The sequence below is a fragment of the Nerophis lumbriciformis genome, linkage group LG18 (genome assembly GCF_033978685.3).
Source record: "Nerophis lumbriciformis linkage group LG18, RoL_Nlum_v2.1, whole genome shotgun sequence".
NCBI classification, from domain to species: Eukaryota; Metazoa; Chordata; class Actinopteri; order Syngnathiformes; family Syngnathidae; genus Nerophis; species Nerophis lumbriciformis.
Window position 1 is genome coordinate 411,626 of NC_084565.2, and position 21,345 is coordinate 432,970.

The 21,345-nt window shown below is 44.0% G+C and overlaps 1 protein-coding gene across 2 annotated transcripts in view; it reads right to left on the reverse strand.

Moving 5' to 3' along the window:
* The window catches only part of tgfbr3 (transforming growth factor, beta receptor III), a 137,918-nt gene that overhangs the window by 18,821 nt on the left and 97,752 nt on the right, over positions 1-21,345 (reverse strand). For both annotated transcript variants that reach the window (XM_061977453.2, XM_061977452.2), the window contains 2 exons: positions 18,662-19,090; positions 13,137-13,292 (listed from right to left, as the gene is read on the reverse strand). In XM_061977453.2, the coding sequence (XP_061833437.2) occupies positions 13,137-13,292; positions 18,662-19,090 (585 nt within the window). The remainder of the gene's footprint in view (positions 1-13,136; positions 13,293-18,661; positions 19,091-21,345) is intronic.

Genomic DNA, 21,345 nt, shown 5'->3' on the forward strand with positions numbered 1-21,345 from the left:
CACTATGTCATGTATGTGGCCCACTATGTCATTTATGTGGCCCACTATGTCATTTATGTGGCCCACTATGTCATGTATGTGGCCCACTATGTCATGTATGTGGCCCACTATGTCATGTATGTGGCCCACTATGTCATGTATGTGGCCCACTATGTCATGTATGTGGCCCACTATGTCATGTATGTGGCCCACTATGTCATGTAGGTGGCCCACTATGTCATTTATGTGGCCTACTATGTCAATTATGTGGCCCACTATGTCATTTATGTGGCCCACTATGTCATGTATGTGGCCCACTATGTCATGTATGTGGCCCACTATGTCATTTATGTGGCCCACTATGTCATGTATGTGACCCACTATGTCATGTATGTGGCCCACTATGTCATTTAAGTGGCCCACTGTCATGTATGTGGCCCACTATGTCATTTATGTGGACCACTATGTCATTTATGTGGCCCACTATGTCATGTATGTGGCCCACTATGTCATGTATGTGGCCCACTATGTCATTTAAGTGGCCCACTATGTCATTTAAGTGGCCCACTATGTCATTTAAGTGGCCCACTATGTCATGTATGTGACCCACTATGTCATGTATGTGGCCCACTATGTCATGTATGTGACCCACTATGTCATGTATGTGGCCCACTATGTCATGTATGTGACCCACTATGTCATGTATGTGACCCACTATGTCATGTATGTGACCCACTATGTCATGTATGTGACCCACTATGTCATGTATGTGGCCCACTATGTCATGTATGTGGCCCACTATGTCATGTATGTGGCCCACTATGTCATGTATGTGGCCCACTATGTCATGTATGTGGCCCACTATGTCATTTAAGTGGCCCACTATGTCATGTATGTGACCTACTATGTCATGTATGTGGCCCACTATGTCATGTATGTGGCCCACTATGTCATGTATGTGACCCACTATGTCATGTATGTGGCCCACTATGTCATGTATGTGGCCCACTATGTCATGTATGTGACCCACTATGTCATGTATGTGGCCCACTATGTCATGTATGTGGCCCACTATGTCATGTATGTGGCCCACTATGTCATGTATGTGGCCCACTATGTCATGTATGTGGCCCACTATGTCATGTATGTGGCCCACTATGTCATGTATGTGGCCCACTATGTCATGTATGTGACCCACTATGTCATTTATGTGGCCCACTATGTCATGTATGTGGCCCACTATGTCATGTATGTGGCCCACTATGTCATGTATGTGGCCCACTATGTCATTTAAGTGGCCCACTATGTCATTTAATGTGGCCCACTATGTCATTTAAGTGGCCCACTATGTCATGTATGTGGCACACTGTGTCATTTATGTGGCCCACTATGTCATTTATGTGGCCCACTATGTCATTTAATGTGGCCCACTATGTCATTTAAGTGGCCCACTATGTCATGTATGTGGCCCACTATGTCATGTATGTGGCCCACTATGTCATGTATGTGGCCCACTATGTCATGTATGTGACCCACTATGTCATTTATGTGGCCCACTATGTCATGTATGTGGCCCACTATGTCATGTATGTGGCCCACTATGTCATGTATGTGGCCCACTATGTCATTTAAGTGGCCCACTATGTCATTTAATGTGGCCCACTATGTCATTTAAGTGGCCCACTATGTCATGTATGTGGCACACTGTGTCATTTATGTGGCCCACTATGTCATTTATGTGGCCCACTATGTCATGTATGTGGCCCACTATGTCATGTATGTGGCCCACTATGTCATTTAAGTGGCCCACTATGTCATTTAATGTGGCCCACTATGTCATTTAAGTGGCCCACTATGTCATGTATGTGGCCCACTATGTCATGTATGTGGCACACTGTGTCATGTATGTGGCACACTGTGTCATTTATGTGGCCCACTATGTCATTTATGTGGCCCACTATGTCATGTATGTGGCCCACTATGTCATGTATGTGGCCCACTATGTCATGTATGTGGCCCACTATGTCATGTATGTGGCCCACTATGTCATGTAGGTGGCCCACTATGTCATTTATGTGGCCTACTATGTCAATTATGTGGCCCACTATGTCATTTATGTGGCCCACTATGTCATGTATGTGGCCCACTATGTCATGTATGTGGCCCACTATGTCATTTATGTGGCCCACTATGTCATGTATGTGACCCACTATGTCATGTATGTGGCCCACTATGTCATTTAAGTGGCCCACTGTCATGTATGTGGCCCACTATGTCATGTATGTGACCCACTATGTCATGTATGTGGCCCACTATGTCATTTATGTGGCCCACTATGTCATTTATGTGGCCCACTATGTCATGTATGTGGCCCACTATGTCATGTATGTGACCCACTATGTCATGTATGTGACCCACTATGTCATGTATGTGGCCCACTATGTCATGTATGTGACCCACTATGTCATGTATGTGGCCCACTATGTCATTTATGTGGCCCACTATGTCATGTATGTGGCCCACTATGTCATGTATGTGACCCACTATGTCATGTATGTGGCCCACTATGTCATGTATGTGACCCACTATGTCATGTATGTGGCCCACTATGTCATGTATGTGACCCACTATGTCATGTATGTGACCCACTATGTCATGTATGTGACCCACTATGTCATGTATGTGACCCACTATGTCATGTATGTGGCCCACTATGTCATGTATGTGGCCCACTATGTCATGTATGTGGCCCACTATGTCATGTATGTGGCCCACTATGTCATGTATGTGGCCCACTATGTCATTTAAGTGGCCCACTATGTCATGTATGTGACCTACTATGTCATGTATGTGGCCCACTATGTCATGTATGTGGCCCACTATGTCATGTATGTGACCCACTATGTCATGTATGTGGCCCACTATGTCATGTATGTGGCCCACTATGTCATGTATGTGACCCACTATGTCATGTATGTGGCCCACTATGTCATGTATGTGGCCCACTATGTCATGTATGTGGCCCACTATGTCATGTATGTGGCCCACTATGTCATGTATGTGGCCCACTATGTCATGTATGTGGCCCACTATGTCATGTATGTGGCCCACTATGTCATGTATGTGACCCACTATGTCATTTATGTGGCCCACTATGTCATGTATGTGGCCCACTATGTCATGTATGTGGCCCACTATGTCATGTATGTGGCCCACTATGTCATTTAAGTGGCCCACTATGTCATTTAATGTGGCCCACTATGTCATTTAAGTGGCCCACTATGTCATGTATGTGGCACACTGTGTCATTTATGTGGCCCACTATGTCATTTATGTGGCCCACTATGTCATGTATGTGGCCCACTATGTCATGTATGTGGCCCACTATGTCATTTAAGTGGCCCACTATGTCATTTAATGTGGCCCACTATGTCATTTAAGTGGCCCACTATGTCATGTATGTGGCCCACTATGTCATGTATGTGGCACACTGTGTCATGTATGTGGCACACTGTGTCATTTATGTGGCCCACTATGTCATTTATGTGGCCCACTATGTCATGTATGTGGCCCACTATGTCATGTATGTGGCCCACTATGTCATGTATGTGGCCCACTATGTCATGTATGTGGCCCACTATGTCATGTAGGTGGCCCACTATGTCATTTATGTGGCCTACTATGTCAATTATGTGGCCCACTATGTCATTTATGTGGCCCACTATGTCATGTATGTGGCCCACTATGTCATGTATGTGGCCCACTATGTCATTTATGTGGCCCACTATGTCATGTATGTGACCCACTATGTCATGTATGTGGCCCACTATGTCATTTAAGTGGCCCACTGTCATGTATGTGGCCCACTATGTCATGTATGTGACCCACTATGTCATGTATGTGGCCCACTATGTCATTTATGTGGCCCACTATGTCATTTATGTGGCCCACTATGTCATGTATGTGGCCCACTATGTCATGTATGTGACCCACTATGTCATGTATGTGGCCCACTATGTCATTTATGTGGCCCACTATGTCATGTATGTGACCCACTATGTCATGTATGTGACCCACTATGTCATGTATGTGGCCCACTATGTCATGTATGTGGCCCACTATGTCATGTATGTGGCCCACTATGTCATGAGTGTGGCCCACTATGTCATTTAAGTGGCCCACTATGTCATTTAATGTGGCCCACTATGTCATTTAAGTGGCCCACTATGTCATGTATGTGGCCCACTATGTCATTTATGTGGCCCACTATGTCATTTATGTGGCCCACTATGTCATGTATGTGGCCCACTATGTCATGTATGTGGCCCACTATGTCATGTATGTGGCCCACTATGTCATGTATGTGGCCCACTATGTCATGTATGTGGCCCACTATGTCATGTATGTGGCCCACTATGTCATGTAGGTGGCCCACTATGTCATTTATGTGGCCTACTATGTCAATTATGTGGCCCACTATGTCATTTATGTGGCCCACTATGTCATGTATGTGGCCCACTATGTCATGTATGTGGCCCACTATGTCATTTATGTGGCCCACTATGTCATGTATGTGACCCACTATGTCATGTATGTGGCCCACTATGTCATTTAAGTGGCCCACTGTCATGTATGTGGCCCACTATGTCATTTATGTGGACCACTATGTCATTTATGTGGCCCACTATGTCATGTATGTGGCCCACTATGTCATGTATGTGGCCCACTATGTCATTTAAGTGGCCCACTATGTCATTTAAGTGGCCCACTATGTCATGTATGTGGCCCACTATGTCATGTATGTGACCCACTATGTCATGTATGTGGCCCACTATGTCATGTATGTGACCCACTATGTCATGTATGTGGCCCACTATGTCATGTATGTGACCCACTATGTCATGTATGTGACCCACTATGTCATGTATGTGACCCACTATGTCATGTATGTGACCCACTATGTCATGTATGTGGCCCACTATGTCATGTATGTGGCCCACTATGTCATGTATGTGGCCCACTATGTCATGTATGTGGCCCACTATGTCATGTATGTGGCCCACTATGTCATTTAAGTGGCCCACTATGTCATGTATGTGACCTACTATGTCATGTATGTGGCCCACTATGTCATGTATGTGGCCCACTATGTCATGTATGTGACCCACTATGTCATGTATGTGGCCCACTATGTCATGTATGTGGCCCACTATGTCATGTATGTGACCCACTATGTCATGTATGTGGCCCACTATGTCATGTATGTGGCCCACTATGTCATGTATGTGGCCCACTATGTCATGTATGTGGCCCACTATGTCATGTATGTGGCCCACTATGTCATGTATGTGGCCCACTATGTCATGTATGTGGCCCACTATGTCATGTATGTGACCCACTATGTCATTTATGTGGCCCACTATGTCATGTATGTGGCCCACTATGTCATGTATGTGGCCCACTATGTCATGTATGTGGCCCACTATGTCATTTAAGTGGCCCACTATGTCATTTAATGTGGCCCACTATGTCATTTAAGTGGCCCACTATGTCATGTATGTGGCACACTGTGTCATTTATGTGGCCCACTATGTCATTTATGTGGCCCACTATGTCATGTATGTGGCCCACTATGTCATGTATGTGGCCCACTATGTCATTTAAGTGGCCCACTATGTCATTTAATGTGGCCCACTATGTCATTTAAGTGGCCCACTATGTCATGTATGTGGCCCACTATGTCATGTATGTGGCACACTGTGTCATGTATGTGGCACACTGTGTCATTTATGTGGCCCACTATGTCATTTATGTGGCCCACTATGTCATGTATGTGGCCCACTATGTCATGTATGTGGCCCACTATGTCATGTATGTGGCCCACTATGTCATGTATGTGGCCCACTATGTCATGTAGGTGGCCCACTATGTCATTTATGTGGCCTACTATGTCAATTATGTGGCCCACTATGTCATTTATGTGGCCCACTATGTCATGTATGTGGCCCACTATGTCATGTATGTGGCCCACTATGTCATTTATGTGGCCCACTATGTCATGTATGTGACCCACTATGTCATGTATGTGGCCCACTATGTCATTTAAGTGGCCCACTGTCATGTATGTGGCCCACTATGTCATGTATGTGACCCACTATGTCATGTATGTGGCCCACTATGTCATTTATGTGGCCCACTATGTCATTTATGTGGCCCACTATGTCATGTATGTGGCCCACTATGTCATGTATGTGACCCACTATGTCATGTATGTGACCCACTATGTCATGTATGTGGCCCACTATGTCATGTATGTGACCCACTATGTCATGTATGTGGCCCACTATGTCATTTATGTGGCCCACTATGTCATGTATGTGGCCCACTATGTCATGTATGTGACCCACTATGTCATGTATGTGGCCCACTATGTCATGTATGTGACCCACTATGTCATGTATGTGGCCCACTATGTCATGTATGTGACCCACTATGTCATGTATGTGACCCACTATGTCATGTATGTGACCCACTATGTCATGTATGTGACCCACTATGTCATGTATGTGGCCCACTATGTCATGTATGTGGCCCACTATGTCATGTATGTGGCCCACTATGTCATGTATGTGGCCCACTATGTCATGTATGTGGCCCACTATGTCATTTAAGTGGCCCACTATGTCATGTATGTGACCTACTATGTCATGTATGTGGCCCACTATGTCATGTATGTGGCCCACTATGTCATGTATGTGACCCACTATGTCATGTATGTGGCCCACTATGTCATGTATGTGGCCCACTATGTCATGTATGTGACCCACTATGTCATGTATGTGGCCCACTATGTCATGTATGTGGCCCACTATGTCATGTATGTGGCCCACTATGTCATGTATGTGGCCCACTATGTCATGTATGTGGCCCACTATGTCATGTATGTGGCCCACTATGTCATGTATGTGGCCCACTATGTCATGTATGTGACCCACTATGTCATTTATGTGGCCCACTATGTCATGTATGTGGCCCACTATGTCATGTATGTGGCCCACTATGTCATGTATGTGGCCCACTATGTCATTTAAGTGGCCCACTATGTCATTTAATGTGGCCCACTATGTCATTTAAGTGGCCCACTATGTCATGTATGTGGCACACTGTGTCATTTATGTGGCCCACTATGTCATTTATGTGGCCCACTATGTCATGTATGTGGCCCACTATGTCATGTATGTGGCCCACTATGTCATTTAAGTGGCCCACTATGTCATTTAATGTGGCCCACTATGTCATTTAAGTGGCCCACTATGTCATGTATGTGGCCCACTATGTCATGTATGTGGCACACTGTGTCATGTATGTGGCACACTGTGTCATTTATGTGGCCCACTATGTCATTTATGTGGCCCACTATGTCATGTATGTGGCCCACTATGTCATGTATGTGGCCCACTATGTCATGTATGTGGCCCACTATGTCATGTATGTGGCCCACTATGTCATGTAGGTGGCCCACTATGTCATTTATGTGGCCTACTATGTCAATTATGTGGCCCACTATGTCATTTATGTGGCCCACTATGTCATGTATGTGGCCCACTATGTCATGTATGTGGCCCACTATGTCATTTATGTGGCCCACTATGTCATGTATGTGACCCACTATGTCATGTATGTGGCCCACTATGTCATTTAAGTGGCCCACTGTCATGTATGTGGCCCACTATGTCATGTATGTGACCCACTATGTCATGTATGTGGCCCACTATGTCATTTATGTGGCCCACTATGTCATTTATGTGGCCCACTATGTCATGTATGTGGCCCACTATGTCATGTATGTGACCCACTATGTCATGTATGTGGCCCACTATGTCATTTATGTGGCCCACTATGTCATGTATGTGACCCACTATGTCATGTATGTGACCCACTATGTCATGTATGTGGCCCACTATGTCATGTATGTGGCCCACTATGTCATGTATGTGGCCCACTATGTCATGAGTGTGGCCCACTATGTCATTTAAGTGGCCCACTATGTCATTTAATGTGGCCCACTATGTCATTTAAGTGGCCCACTATGTCATGTATGTGGCCCACTATGTCATTTATGTGGCCCACTATGTCATTTATGTGGCCCACTATGTCATGTATGTGGCCCACTATGTCATGTATGTGGCCCACTATGTCATGTATGTGGCCCACTATGTCATGTATGTGGCCCACTATGTCATGTATGTGGCCCACTATGTCATGTATGTGGCCCACTATGTCATGTAGGTGGCCCACTATGTCATTTATGTGGCCTACTATGTCAATTATGTGGCCCACTATGTCATTTATGTGGCCCACTATGTCATGTATGTGGCCCACTATGTCATGTATGTGGCCCACTATGTCATTTATGTGGCCCACTATGTCATGTATGTGACCCACTATGTCATGTATGTGGCCCACTATGTCATTTAAGTGGCCCACTGTCATGTATGTGGCCCACTATGTCATTTATGTGGACCACTATGTCATTTATGTGGCCCACTATGTCATGTATGTGGCCCACTATGTCATGTATGTGGCCCACTATGTCATTTAAGTGGCCCACTATGTCATTTAAGTGGCCCACTATGTCATTTATGTGGCCCACTATGTCATTTAAGTGGCCCACTATGTCATTTATGTGGCCCACTATGTCATTTATGTGTCCCACTATGTCATTTAAATGGCCCACTATGTCATTTATCTGGCCCACTATGTCATTTATGTGGCCCACTATGTCATTTATGTGGCCCACTATGTCATGTATGTGGCCAACAGTACTAAGTCACTTATGTGGCCCACCATGTCATTTATGTGGCCCACTATGTCATTTAACGTGGTATGCCACCTCCTTATAAAGTGGCCCACTATATCATTGATGTGGCCTACAGTACTAAGTCACCTACAGGTCCGCCACACCTGTTTTTAGCCCGTCACATAAATTTACGTGGTGGCCTGCTTCATCGTTTTAATGTAGCTTGTAACAGTCCTTAGAGACAACAAAAACCATGTGAGACGTAAGTAGGCAACAGTCCTCAGAGACAACAAAAACCATGTGAGACATAAGTAGGCGACAGTCCTCAGAGACAACAAAAAACGTGAAACATAAGATGGCAACAGTCCTCAGGGACAACAAAAAACATGTGAAACGTAAGTAGGCGAAAGTCCTCAGAGACAACAAAAACCATGTGAGACGTAAGGAGGCGACAGTCCTCAGAGAAAACAAAAAACAAATGAGACGTAAAGAGGCAACAGTGCTCAGAGAGAACAAAAAACATGTGAAACGTAAGGAGGCGACAGTCCTCAGAGACAACAAAAACCATGTGAGATGTAAGGAGGCGACAGTCCTCAGAGACAACAAAAACCATGTGAGACGTAAGTAGGCGACAGTCCTCAGAGACAACAAAAAACATGTGAAACATAAGATGGCAACAGTCCTCAGGGACAACAAAAAACATGTGAAACGTAAGGAGGCGACAGTCCTCAGAGACAACAAAAACCATATGAGACGTAATGAGGCGACAGTCCTCAGAGAGAACAAAAACAAATGAGACGTAAAGAGGCAACAGTTCTCAGAGACAACAAAAAACATGTGAGACGTAAGGAGCCGGCAGTCCTCAGAGAAAACAAAAACAATGTGAAACATAAAGAGGCGATAGTCCTCAGAGACAACAAAAACATGTGAGACGTAAGGAGGCGATTATTCTCAGAGACAACAAAACATGTGAGACATAAGGAGGCAACAGTCCTCAGAGACAACAAAAACCATGTGAGACGTAAGGAGCCGGCAGTCCTCAGAGAAAATAAAAACAATGTGAAACATAAGGAGGCGATAGTCCTCAGAGACAACAAAAAACATGTGAGACGTAAGGAGACGATAGTCCTCAGAGACAACAAAAAACATGTGAGACATAAGGAGGCGATAGTCCTCAGAGACAACAAAAACATGTGCGACATAAGGAGGCGATAGTCTTCAGAGACAACAAAAACCATGTGATACATAAGGAGTCTACAGTCCTCAGAGACAACAAAAACCATGTGAGACATAAGGAGGCGATTATTCTCAGAGACAACAAAAACCATGTGAGACATAAGGAGGCGACAGTCCTCAGAGACAACAAAAACAATGTGAGACAAAAGGAGGCGACAGTCCTCAGAGACAACAAAAACCATGTGAGACATAAGGAGGCGACAGTCTTCAGAGACAACAAAACCCATGTGAGATATAAGGAGGCGATTATTCTCAGAGACAACAAAAACCATGTGAGACATAAGGAGGCGACAGTCCTCAGAGACAACAAAAACCATGTGAGACGTAAGGAGCCGACAGTCCTCAGAGACAGCAAAAACAATGTGAGACATAAGGAGGCGACAGTCCTCAGCGACAACAAAAACCATGTGAGACATAAGGAGGCGACAGTCCTCAGAGACAACAAAAACAATGTGAGACAAAAGGAGGCGACAGTCCTCAGAGACAACAAAAACCATGTGAGACATAAGGAGGCGACAGTCTTCAGAGACAACAAAACCCATGTGAGACATAAGGAGGCGATTATTCTCAGAGACAACAAAAACCATGTGAGACATAAGGAGGCGACAGTCCTCAGAGACAACAAAAACCATGTGAGACGTAAGGAGTCGATAGTCCTCAGAGACAACAAATACCAAATTAGAGGTAAGGAGGTGACAGTCCTCGGAGGCAACAAAAACCACGTGAGATGTAAGGAGGCAACAGTCCTCAGAGACAAAAAAAAAACATGTGAGACGTAAGGAGTCGATAGTCCTCAGGGACAACAAATACCAAATGAGACGTAAGGACGCGACAGTCCTCAGAAGCAACAAAAACCATGTGAGATGTAAGGCGGCAACAGTCCTCAGAGACAACAAAAACTATGTGAGATGTAAGGAGGCAACAGTCCTCAGAGACAACAAAAACATGTGAGACGTAAGGAGGCAACAGTCCTCAGAGAGAACAAAAGGAGGCGACAGAGACATTCAAATGTCTTTCCTTCTGTCCTGGGGTTCAAGCAAACACGCACTCACTTAAAAAGAGACACACACACACACACACACACGCACGCGCACTCGCACACACACACACACACACACTTAAAGAGACACAATTAAGTCCTCCTCTCCACACACACACACACACACACACACACACACACACACACACACACACACACACACGCACACACTCTTAAAGAGACACAATCAAGTCCTCCTCCACACACACACACACACACACACACACACACACACACACACACACACACACACACACACACACACACACACAGTCTTAAAGAGACACAATCAAGTGGTCCTCCACACACACACACACACACACACACACACACACACACACACACACACACACACACACACACACACACACACACACACAGTCTTAAAGAGACACAATCAAGTGGTCCTCCACACACACACACACACACACACACACACACACACACACACACACACACACACACACACACACACACACACACAGTCTTAAAGAGACACAATCAAGTGGTCCTCCACACACAGGAATGCAAGTGGTCTCTAGTGGACCACAGGTCAGAGGTCATCCTGCCAAACAAAAGCAGACCTTGGACCAGTGCCAGGGTCTAACCTTGGATCAGTGCCAGGGTCTAACCTTGGACCAGTGCCAGGGTCTAACCTTGAACCAGTGCCAGGGTCTAACATGGAGCCAACATCCATTATAAGATGCTAGCATGTTGCTAATGCTAATTTGATACTTTGTCAAGTTTACTACTCAAATATTCTCAACCTTCACCTAGATTATAGTACATGACATCATTTCTTCATCTAGATTATAGTACATGACATCATTTCTTCACCTAGATTATAGTACATGACATCATTTCTTCACCTAGATTATAGTACATGACATCATTTCTTCACCTAGATTATAGTACATGACATCATTTCTTCACCTAGATTATAGTACATGACATCATTTCTTCACCTAGATTATAGTACATAACATAATTTCTTCACCTAGATTATATATAGTACATGACATCATTTCTTCATGGATGTTACAGAAAGTATGACAATGTGTTTGTCCTTACTTCTAGAATTATCTCTACATATTTACACAAAGTTTACTTCTAGAATCATCTCTACAAAGTTGACATTTGCCAGAGATATCTTTCCTGTTGCTTTCATGTCCATCACATTATTGGATTGAGTGACGGTACATGAAACTGGAGGCGCTCCTTTAATGATCTCTTTAATATATATATATATATATATATATATATATATATATATATATATATATATATATATATATACATATACAGTGCAGTCCAGTCAAGACAGCCATAACATGATGTAATGTAGACAGGTGGTGCAGGGTGATGGTGACTGTGTAGTCCAGGACATAGGGTGGTGTAATGTAGACAGGTGGTGCAGGGTGATGGTGACTGTGTAGTCCAGGACATAGGGTGGTGTAATGTAGACAGGTGGTGCAGGGTGATGGTGACTGTGTAGTCCAGGACATAGGGTGATGTAATGTAGACAGGTGGTGCAGGGTGATGGTGACTGTGTAGTCCAGGACATAGGGTGATGTAATGTAGACAGGTGGTGCAGGGTGATGGTGACTGTGTAGTCCAGGACATAGGGTGGTGTAATGTAGACAGGTGGTGCAGGGTGATGGTGACTGTGTAGTCCAGGACATAGGGTGGTGTAATGCAGACAGGTGGTGCAGGGTGATGGTGACTGTGTAGTCCAGGACATAGGGTGGTGTAATGTAGACAGGTGGTGCAGGGTGATGGTGACTGTGTAGTCCAGGACATAGGGTGGTGTAATGCAGACAGGTGGTGCAGGGTGATGGTGACTGTGTAGTCCAGGACATAGGGTGGTGTAATGCAGACAGGTGGTGCAGGGTGATGGTGACTGTGTAGTCCAGGACATAGGGTGGTGTAATGCAGACAGGTGGTGCAGGGTGATGGTGACTGTGTAGTCCAGGACATAGGGTGGTGTAATGTAGACAGGTGGTGCAGGGTGATGGTGACTGTGTAGTCCAGGACATAGGGTGGTGTAATGTAGACAGGTGGTGCAGGGTGGAGTGGACTCACAGTGTTGATGTAGAGGGCGCTGGTGGTTCCCTGCAGCGGGTAGACGGTGGTCTGGCAGCCCGTCAGAGGGGTCTCCAGCGTGTAGTGGGTGGTGTTGACCTCCGCTTTGCATTGTGGGTCCTGCAGCGTGAGGTTGGCGTTGGCAAAGCCGTTGACCTGGCAGGAAACACTCTTGTGAGTACAACTCTTCTCTAGTTGTCTCTTTTCAACTCTTATTTTCAAGTGTTATTTTAGAGTGTTATTTTCAAGTGCTATTTTGAAGTGTTCTTTTGGAGTGTTCTTTTGGAGTGTTCTTTTCAAGTGTTATTTTGGAGTGTTATTTTGGAGTGTTATTTTGGAGTGTTGTTTTCAAGTGTTGTTTTCAAGTGTTATTTTGAAGTGTTACTTTCAAGTGTTATTTTAAAGTGTTATTTTGGAGTGTTATTTTGGAGTGTTATTTTGGAGTGTTATTTTGAAGTGTTATTTTGAAGTGTTATTTTGAAATGTTATGCGATGAGGTGGCGACTTGTCCAGGGTGTACCCCGCCTTCCGCCCGATTGTAACTGAGATAGGCTCCAGCGCCCCCCGCGACCCCAAAAGGGAATAAGCGGTAGAAAATGGATGGATGGATTTTCAAGTGCTATTTTGAAGTGTTCTTTTGGAGTGTTCTTTTGGAGTGTTCTTTTCGAGTGTTCTTTTCAAGTGTTATTTTGAAGTGTTATTTTGGAGTGTTATTTTCAAGTGTTGTTTTCAAGTGTTATTTTGAAGTGTTACTTTCAAGTGTTATTTTAAAGTGTTATTTTGGAGTGTTATTTTGAAGTGTTACTTTCAAGTGTTATTTTAAAGTGTTATTTTGAAGTGTTATTTTGGAGTGTTATGCGATGAGGTGGCGACTTGTCCAGGGTGTACCCCGCCTTCCGCCCGATTGTAGCTGAGATAGGCTCCAGCGCCCCCCGCTACCCCAAAAGGGAATAAGCGGTAGAAAATGGATGGATGGATGGATGTTGGAGTGTTATTTTAAAGTGTTATTTTGGAATGTTATTTTGGAGTGTTATTTTGGAGTGTTATTTTCAAGTGTTATTTTTGACATGTTCTTTTCAAGTGGTATTTTTAAGTGTTATTTTGGAGTGTTATTTTGGAGTGTTATTTTGGAGTGTTCTTTTCAAGTGTTATTTTCAAGTGTTACTTTCAAGTGTTATTTTGGAGTGTTATTTTTGAAGTGTTATTTTCGAAGTGTTATTTTCAAGTGTTCTTTTCAAGTGTTCTTTTCAAGTGTTCTTTTGGAATGTTATTTTGGGGTGTTATTTTTGAAGTGTTATTTTCAAGTGTTATTTTCAAGTGTTCTTTTCAAGTGTTACTTTCAAGTGTTCTTTTCAAGTGGTATTTTGGAATGTTATTTTGGGGTGTTATTTTTGAAGTGTTATTTTCAAGTGTTATTTTCAATTTTTATTTGCATCTTCCACTCTCCTGGTGCCACATTGTTCAACTTCCCCTTTGCCCAAGTAAATAAAGTTCCCCCCTGTGTTTCCAACAAAAAAACACCCGCCCGGGTAAATTTTGTTCCACAGGAACTTTTTATTAGTTCCTAAGTAGCGAGGTGGGGGCTTTCCAAAGTTCCCAAGAAGCTTAGATTTTGAAGATTGGCACCATCTTGGAAGTATGCTAACATCTCTTATATTAGCATGCTAATGTTTTATGCTAGCTTTTTAACAAATGTTTTCTGTTTAAACCTACAAATCCTGGATTTTGATACCTAGCTCCTAGTATGCTAACGTTTCTAATAATAGCACGTTACATTAGCATGCTCTTTTTTATGCTAGCTTTTTAGCTAAATGTGTGTGTTTGAACCGAAAAATCCATACTTGGCAACACATTAAAAGTGTGGACCCCAGGTTAGAGGTTCAGGCCCATTACACTTTTTGTGGGAATGTTGTAGTTATCATTTTACTGCTACTTCTAGCGCAGCTGCGTGTACATGCTAGCTTTAAAGCACGGTCAGAAAAAGTTGTCTGACGGAGTGTAAAGATGCTAACGTGACTCAGCGTGTGCTAAAGAACGCTGATTGTGCAGTTTTTACCCGCCCTAGTCTTCAAAGCAGGGCTGTGCAACCATTAAATATTTACTTAACTCAATATTAATCACGATTAATCACAAAGAGATATTATTTGTCATGATTAATACGTGACCACCTCCTTAAAGTTCTGTAATCAATCAGAAATATCAAGTAGCTAAAATGCACCAAACATGTTTAGCATTTTTCCCATCATGCATTGCAGGGGATTCTGAATGATGTGTTGTGCTTGGACATTTTTTTATAATGTCCGCATGAGCAGGTTGTGTTATGTGTGTTGACTTTTTCTGTGTGTTTATTTGAGTCGGAAAGGTTGTTGGGATTGGGTCGTATATAAAAATGCTGTGCTGTGTACACTTCATAATGCGATTCATGGTCATTAACCTGAACTACTCATGTCGTCCACAAGATTGTGACAAACTTGAAGCGATTACACAGTCATCCATCCATTTTCTACTGCTTCATTACACAGTCAGATGTTTCAAAATAATTGGAGGCAGATTACTTGTGACGCCAAACTGAACATGCCGGGGGGGGGGGGGGGGGGGGGGGGGGGCGCACTTGGCCGTTCAGTTTGGACAACCCCGGCCCTCGACAAATATATTGAACATATACTGATGAAACATTCACTTCAGGGGGGGCGTGAATGTTTGCACCTGTAAGGGCTTCTAAATAGTGGGGCAAATAAAGTGGATTGGATTGGATTGCGGCGGGTCCCCCTTGGGGGGAGGGGGAGAGGGATCGGGCGCTGTGAGGAGTCACGGTAAAGACTTGTCTTGAGAGTCAAGTAAACATTTATCTTGACACTAACAGATCAAATACATTTAATTGGCTCAGTGTAGTTCTAGTCAAAATAGCGGAATTTAGGGGGGTTGGGGGGCGTGAGAAAAAAAAATCCGACCATGAGAGATACAATTGATTGGCTCTGTGTAATTCTATTTAAAATTGAGGACTTTAGGGGGGCATGATAAATAAATCAGACCATGAGAGATATAATTGATTGGCTCTATGTAGTTATAGTCAAAATGGCGGACTTGGGAGGGGCATGATAAAAAAATCAGACTATGAGAGATATAATTGATTGGCTCTATGTAGTTATAGTCAAAATGGCGGACTTGGGGGGGGCATGATAAAAAAATCAGACTATGAGAGATATAATTGATTGGCTCTACGTAGTTATAGTCAAAATGGCAGACTTGGGGGGGGGGGGGGGGGCATGATAAAAAAAATCTGACTATGAGAAATATAATTGATTAGCTCTACGTAGTTATAGTTAAAATGGCGGACTTAAGTGGGGGCATGAGAAAAAATCCCGACCATGAGAGATATAATTGATTAGTTCTAGTCAAAATGGCGGAATTTGGGGGAAGGGGGGGGGTGAGAAAAAAAATCCGACCATGAGAGATATAATTGATTGGCTCTGTGTAATACTATTTAAAATTGAGGACTTTAGGGGGGGCATGATAAATAAATCCGACTATGAGAGATATAATTTATTGGCGCTACGTAGTTCTAGTCAAAATGGTGGACTATAGAGGGGGCATGATAAAAAAAATCAGACCATGAGAGATATAATTGATTGGCTCTACGCAGTTATAGTCAAAATGGCGGACTTGGGGGGGGCATGATAAAAAATCCGACTATGAGAGATATAATTGATTGGCTCTACGTAGTTATAGTTAAAATGGCAGACTTTAGGGGGTGCATGAGAAAAAAAATCTGACCATGAGAGATATAATTGATTAGCTCTATGTAGTTATAGTTAAAATGGCAGACTTAAGTGGGGGCATGAGAAAAAATCCCGACCATGAGAAATATAATTGACTAGTTCTCGTCAAAATGGTGGACTTTAGGGGGGTGTGAGAACCAAATCCGACCATGAAAGATATAATTGATTAGTTATAGTCAAAATGGCGGACCTTAGGGTGGTGTGAGAACCAAATCCGACCACGAGAGATATAATTGATTAGTTGTAGTCAAACTGGCGGACTTTAGGGGGGGCGTGAGAACCAAATGCGACCATGAGAGATATAATTGGTTAGTTCTAGTAAAAATGGCGGACCTTAGGGGCGGTGTGAGAACCAAATCTGTCCATGAGAGATATAATTGGTTAGTTCTAGTCAAAATGGCGGACTTTAGGGGGGGGGGGCGTGAGAACTAAATCCGACCATGAGAGATATAATTGGTTAGTTATAGTCAAAATGGCGGACCTTAGGGGGGTGTCAGAACCAAATCCGACCATGAGAGATATAATTGATTAGTTATAATCAAAATGGTGGACTTTAGGGGGGTGTCAGAACCAAATCCGACCATGACAGATATAATTGATTAGTTATATTCAAAATGGTGGACCTTAGGGGGGTATCAGAACCAAATCAGACCTTGAGAGATATAATGTATTAGTTCTAGTCAAAATGGCAGACTTTAGGGGGGGCGTGAGAACCAAATCCGACCATGAGAGATATAATTGGTTAGTTCTAGTCAAAATGGCGGACTTTAGGGGGGTGTGAGAACCAAATCCGACCATGAGAGATATAATTGGTTAGTTCTAGTCAAAATGGCTGACTTTGGGGGGGGGGGGGGGGGGCGTGAGAACCAAATCCGACCATGAGAGATATAATTGGTTAGTTCTAGTCAAAATGGCGGACCTTAAGGGGGGGGTGAGAACCAAATCCGATCATGAGAGATATAATTGGTTAGTTCTAGTCAAAATGGCGGACTTTAAGGGGGGCGTGAGAACCAAATCCGACCATGAGAGATATAATTGGTTAGTTATAGTCAAAATGGCGGACCTTAGGGGGGTGTCAGAACCAAATCAGCCCACGAGAGATGTAATTGATTAGTTCTAGTCAAAATGACAGACTTTAGGGGGGCGTAAGAACCAAATTTGACCATGAGAGATATAATTGGTTAGTTCTAGTCAAAATGGCGGACATTAGGGGGGGTGTCAGAACCAAATCCGACCAAGAGAGATATAATTGATTAGTTCTAGTCAAAATGGCGGACCGTAGGGGGGTGTCAGAACCAAATCAGCCCACGAGAGATATAATTGATTAGTTCTAGTCAAAATGGCAGACTTTAGGGGGGGCGGAAGAACCAAATCCGACCATGAGAGATATAATTGGTTAGTTCTAGTCAAAATGGCGGACCGTAGGGGGGTGTCAGAACCAAATCAGTCCACGAGAGATATAATTGATTAGTTCTAGTCAAAATGGCAGACTTTAGGGGGGCGTAAGAACCAAATCCGACCATGAGAGATATAATTGGTTAGTTCTAGTCAAAATGGCGGACTTTAGGGGGGTGTGAGAACCAAATTTGTCCATGAGAGATATAATTTGTTAGTTCTAGTCAAAATGGCGGACTTTAGGGGGGGCGTGAGAACCAAATCCAACCATGAGAGATATAATTGGTTAGTTCTAATCAAAATGGCGGACACTTTGACACTGCATGAGATATTTTCAGGTGGCTCGCTCACCTCCAGGCTCTCCTTGCTGATGCTGACCACCATCTTGGCGTCTTCACACTGCACGGCGAGGCTCACGCTCGGGGCCTCCCAGGGGCGGTCGTCCAGGAGGGAGGGCAGCGGCAGGCCCTCGGACTCCGGGGGAGGGAACGGGAAGGGCGGGCCAGAGCGCCGCAAAGCCCCCCCCGACGCCGGGCCGGATTGGCGCAGGATGGCGAGCTCTGGGGGCAAGGCGGCGTCCGGGTGACGGTGAGCTTCTAGAAGCCGCACGTCAAAGTGGTTGGCGAGGGGCGTGCTGGTGTACGAGGTGGTGGCGCCGTAGTTGTGCTGATGCAACCATGTGATGAGTGCTCGGGGTCCGGGGGGAAGCTGCTGCTTGGGGGTCTTGGACACCTGCATCCTTCTCTCAGTGCCGGGACTCACGCTGATGCTGTCAGACGCCTGGAGACACACATCACCGCATATCATAGCAAGATCAATGACCTTTCACCTCAACAGCTCATGTGACTAAAATATTCACTTCAATGCTTTTTGGGTGTAAAGTTATAAAATATAGAAATAAAATGTGCATTTAGTCTAATAATCTGTTCCAGGGTCAAACTGTGGCCATCATCAAATAGTACAGGAAGGAAGTTGTCAAACTATTTATACTTAATTACAGTGTTCCACAAGTTACTTAAGTCATTATAGTTCATTGTTACTTTCCCCATAAACTAATTACTAACAGAATTATTCTTCAAGAAAGGGAAAATAATTCATCTGTTACTAATTTAAAAAAAAAGACATTTCTGGCATATGCAGGTGAGAGATGTTTCATGAGAGCAGAGTGAGTGTGCACCTTTAGTACATCTCTCCCACTGGGGGAGACTAAAAGTCTGTCTTAGTACATCTCTTCCACTGTGGGAGAATAAAAGTCTGTCATGAAGGCCACAGTTTAACCCGGAACAGATTATTACTATTTACTTAGTTTCCTGTGGGAAGAAGAACAAATAGGCTGTCACTTCCTGTATGTGTCCCAATACTTATGTCCTCATGGTGTCTGCGCCATTCAGGAAATAATGTACAGTATCTTTTTCATTCAGCAAAGTATTGATCTGATTTATAGTACAACCAATTGTTGAATACTCTTTATAGTACAACCTACTGTTAAAAAATACTCTTTATAGTACAACCTACTGTTAAATACTCTTTATAGTACAACCTATTGTTAAATACTCTTTATAGTACAACTTATTGTTAAATACTTTTTATAGTACAACTTATTGTTAAATACTCTTTATAGTACAACCTGTTGTTAAATACCTGCACAATGCGCAGAGTGAGACCTCTTCTCTTCTACACCAGAGACCAACAAACATGAGGCCCAAGAGTTCTGATTGGCAAACATGTCTGCCAATCAAACGCCTCTTCCAATTAGGTGATGGCACTAGTTACACTTCAGTATTGATGAACGGTGCAGCCTTACTTCCAAACATAGTTTGACTTCACTCACCACCACGCTGAGCTTGCCCACCACATTGTGGGACTGTATATAAGTACAAATAATAGTTGTGACTTCACTCACCACCACGCTGAGCTTGCCCACCACGTTGTGGGACCGTATAGTTGTGATTTCACTCACCACCACGCTGAGCTTGCCCACCACGTTGTGGGACATGATAAAAGTATAAATAATAGTTGTGACTTCACTCACCACCACGCTGAGCTTGCCCACCACGTTGTAGGACATGATATAAGTAGTTGTGACATCACTTACCACCACGCTGAGCTTGCCCACCATGTTGTGGGACTCTTGTGACTTCACTCACCACCACGCTGAGCTTGCCCACCACGTTGTGGGACATGATATAAGTATAAATAATAGTTGTGACTTCACTCACCACCACGCTGAGCTTGCCCACCACGTTGTGGGACATGATATAAATATAAATAATAGTTGTGACTTCACTCACCACCACGCTGAGCTTGCCCACCACGTTGTGGGACATGATATAAGTATAAATAATAGTTGTGACTTCACTCACCACCACGCTGAGCTTGCCCACCACGTTGTGGGACATGATATAAATATAAATAATAGTTGTGACTTCACTCACCACCACGCTGAGCTTGCCCACCACGTTGTAGGACATGATATAAGTAGTTGTGACATCACTTACCACCACGCTGAGCTTGCCCACCATGTTGTGGGACTCTTGTGACTTCACTCACCACCACGCTGAGCTTGCCCACCACGTTGTGGGACATGATATAAGTATAAATAATAGTTGTGACTTCACTCACCACCACGCTGAGCTTGCCCACCACGTTGTGGGACATGATATAAGTATAAATAATAGTTGTGACTTCACTCACCACCACGCTGAGCTTGCCCACCACGTTGTGGGACCGTATAGTTGTGATTTCACTCACCACCACGCTGAGCTTGCCCACCACGTTGTGGGACATGATAAAAGTATAAATAATAGTTGTGACTTCACTCACCACCACGCTGAACTTGCCCACCACGTTGTAGGACATGATATAAGTAGTTGTGACATCACTTACCACCACGCTGAGCTTGCCCACCATGTTGTGGGACTCTTGTGACTTCACTCACCACCACGCTGAGATTGCCCACCACGTTGTGGGACATGATATAAGTATAAATAATAGTTGTGACTTCACTCACCACCACGCTGAGCTTGCCCACTACG